Source organism: Bidens hawaiensis, unplaced genomic scaffold (genome assembly GCF_021521415.1).
Source record: "Bidens hawaiensis isolate Kalapana, Puna unplaced genomic scaffold, B.hawaiensis_p1.1 tig00009067_1, whole genome shotgun sequence".
NCBI lineage: Eukaryota > Viridiplantae > Streptophyta > Magnoliopsida > Asterales > Asteraceae > Bidens > Bidens hawaiensis.
The window spans coordinates 129,505-132,580 of record NW_027491664.1 but is presented as its reverse complement, the minus strand read 5'-3'; the positions used below and the strand labels follow the sequence as shown (position 1 = coordinate 132,580).

Below are 3,076 nucleotides of genomic sequence, written 5' to 3'. Positions count from 1 at the left end.
TGAATCTATACCAATTAAAAAAAAAAAGAGAAAACTAACATCAATTCATCTTCGTTGAGTTCGAACATTTTAAAAACAATGTAGTAAGTTAGATAGATTTGTGAAGGGAAAATTGTAGAAATTGAAAATTGTCTTGCTTTAATAATATAGATAGATTTGGTGTTAAATTGCAAATCAAATAAAGAAATTAACATAGATTTAGAAAATTACATGACATTAAAAAATAATAATGCCATAACTATTGGAGGAAAAGATAATTAGAAAGGGACGGGTCACGGGTGAAAGTGGAAGTGGAAATTAGGCTCATAACCATATTCTTAGAGCAATGGAAATTGGTGGGGTGAAAAAAGCTAGTGAAACCTTATCTCTCTGTTACGTCTGCGCCACATCAGCTTTCACATACCCATTTCACATCCACATTTTCACTGGAAATGGGTTGTGTGAAACAGGGGGGTGAAACCATTATTATATTAATTTTTTTAATATTTATAAATTTAAATTTTTTGAAATAACACATTAAATTAAATAAAAGAGCTACATTAAATTAAAAAAAAACCTACATTACTCATTAAAAAAAACTCCTATACCCACTCGTTTTTCTCGGCTATCTCCTTTTGTTTTTTTCTCGTACCACCTCCTTTTGAAGCCCGTTAACGTGTCAAGGTCGACAACCATGATTTCCATCTCCTCCTTCTCGATCCTCCGCCTCTCCCTCTCATTCTCCCTAAGGTTGAACAGTCGCATCTATTCAACAATTAGTTTACCGACTTCCTCGGCTCCGGAAGCAGACCCCGACACAGACCCCGAAGCAATGGATTTTGCTTTCTTCCTTCCAATCGGGCGCTGAATGGGGTCCTTTTCGGCCAAGTCGTCTAGGTTTACATGAGTCCTAGACCTTCCGTCGGATGCGCCGGGACTGGCGTCAATGTCGGCGTCGGCCGAGGATCGTTTGTTTGACCCCGACGCCCTCTCGTCAAATCGTAGTTGCTGCCACTTCGGAGAGGCGGTCAAAACCTCCCATAACTCCACAGGGATATTTCCGGTGTGGCCATCGTCTTGGTAGCGAGTGGCCACTTTCTTATGAAGATCGACGTCGTTCGTGCCACCTTTTATGTTTCTGGCACACTCCTCGTACACGCCGATGTACTTGTTCACCTTCTTGTTGATGTGAGTCCATTTCCCCGTGATTTGATCCCTCCTTAGGTAGTCGGGACCCTTTCCCATAGCTTCAAAAAACTTCACCTCGACCTGATCCCACAAATCATCGATAGTTTGTTCGTTACCTATAAATAAGAAAGTAAATAACAAAAACAAACATTTTAAAAAAAAATACACATATAAACATTTTAAAACTATTTAAAATAAATACCAACGATCGGATGCTCAGAGACGTCAACCCACGCCTGCGCCAAAGCAAGCTCTTCCTGCAACGACCACTTTTGAATCGATCGATCCGCCTCGGTCATCGGCGTTTGCTTCTTGTGACTTTTTCGGCGTACGGATTTTATGCGTTGGGCGGTTTCGGTATTTCATTATCCGCCGCATGTGGTTGGGTTTCCGGAACCGAATCCGGGTCCCCCAAATTGACCGGCGGGGTTTGAGTTTGGGTTGGGAAGTTTTGGAATAGAGGTGGTTGAGGAACACCTCGTTGTTGTGTGTTGACGTTTGGTGCGGGAATATGACCGAAATAGTTGGAGAGCCACAACACGTATTGCTCTGGAGTTAGACGAGGCATGTTGAGATCCATGATATTTTTTTTATAAAAGTTGAGAAAGTTTATAAAAAATAGAGAGAAAGGTGTGAGTTTGGTATGTTTTTTGTATAAAATAGTGGAGTATTTATAGGTAATTTTTTTTAATTATATAGCCTCCAACGGCTATATAGCCGTTTGAAATCAAGTGGGCCCCCTTCAACAATGCCGTGAAAGATATGACGGAGAGTGGATTGCGCCCCCTTCACGGAGGAAGGGGGTGGTGTTTCACGGGATCACGCCGCCAAAAGGCCTCTCACGGTGCCCCCGTGAGAGGTATTTCCATTGCTCTTAATAGTCATGCGACTTCACTTCACTCATGGACCCTAGGTTTTATTCCCCTTAGAGACGTGCTATATATGTTAAATCCTAAGATATCTCTTAACCTGGCATGTAAACTTTTAGTTCAGTCCGGGTCGTGCCACATACATAATGATAACTTATCATGGACAACGATAATTAAGAACTATATTGGTATTTTGTAATTGTCATTACCACGAAAATGCCACACATCGTTCAATAAGCGTTTAGATAGAATACCTCAAGTATTTAATCGAATATAATACTCGTTATTTCTTCTTTTACGTTTCACTCTTTATTTTTCAAATGCAACCAAGCAACACACGTAAGTTTATCTTTTTAGGTAAGTTCAAAAATCTCGAGAGTTGCCATTCAAAATTCTTGTGTGTGTGTGTGTGTGGGGGGGGGGGGGGGGGGGGGGTGAAACCTTAATATACGTTACATATAAAATAAAGGAAATTGTTTGGGTAAACTGATCATACCTCCCATCCTATATACCTGGTCCGTTCATGGCTAGCTAGCTTCCCGACAAATCAACGATTATCAGAAATACTTTGTCATCTTAAAAACCGAAAACACTGATAAAGGGGATAATAAAGCATATGATATTCCTTTTTTATGCTTAATACGAAAGTGACTCGATTCATCACATGCCTTATAGAGTTATAGATAAACTTAGTTGACTTGAGATCTAAACTTTTAAACAAAAAAAAAATGATAAATCAAAATAATCACCAAGTTCGATACATATTTTTGCAATAAGTTTACACACACACAAATAATTAACAACATAATATATATATAACAAACCACAATAGTCCACAACTACTAGTGACAATAAGGAAACGTTACATTACATGCGTTGCAAACCGTGAAGGCACCGGGAAGCCCAAGATAGCCACCAAAAGTCGGATCAGCTGTTTCGTGGCATAAACACAGTTCCTGAGCCTTGAGCTTCTGGCAACATTCATCAGTGGGTTTCATTTGTGAAACAACGGATTGCAAGCACCAGCTGAGTTGCACTGG

General features: G+C 40.0%; 1 protein-coding gene across 1 annotated transcript; it reads right to left on the bottom strand.

Moving 5' to 3' along the window:
- Positions 1–744: 744 nt before the first annotated feature.
- Positions 745–1,466, bottom strand: LOC143530955 (glutathione S-transferase T3-like). The gene is made up of 2 exons (XM_077026363.1): positions 1,370–1,466; positions 745–1,283 (listed from the first exon to the last, which is right to left on the bottom strand). Exons 1-2 carry the CDS (start codon positions 1,464–1,466, stop codon positions 745–747), a joined length of 636 nt encoding a protein of 211 aa, XP_076882478.1.
- Between the last annotated feature and the right edge of the window lie 1,610 nt (positions 1,467–3,076).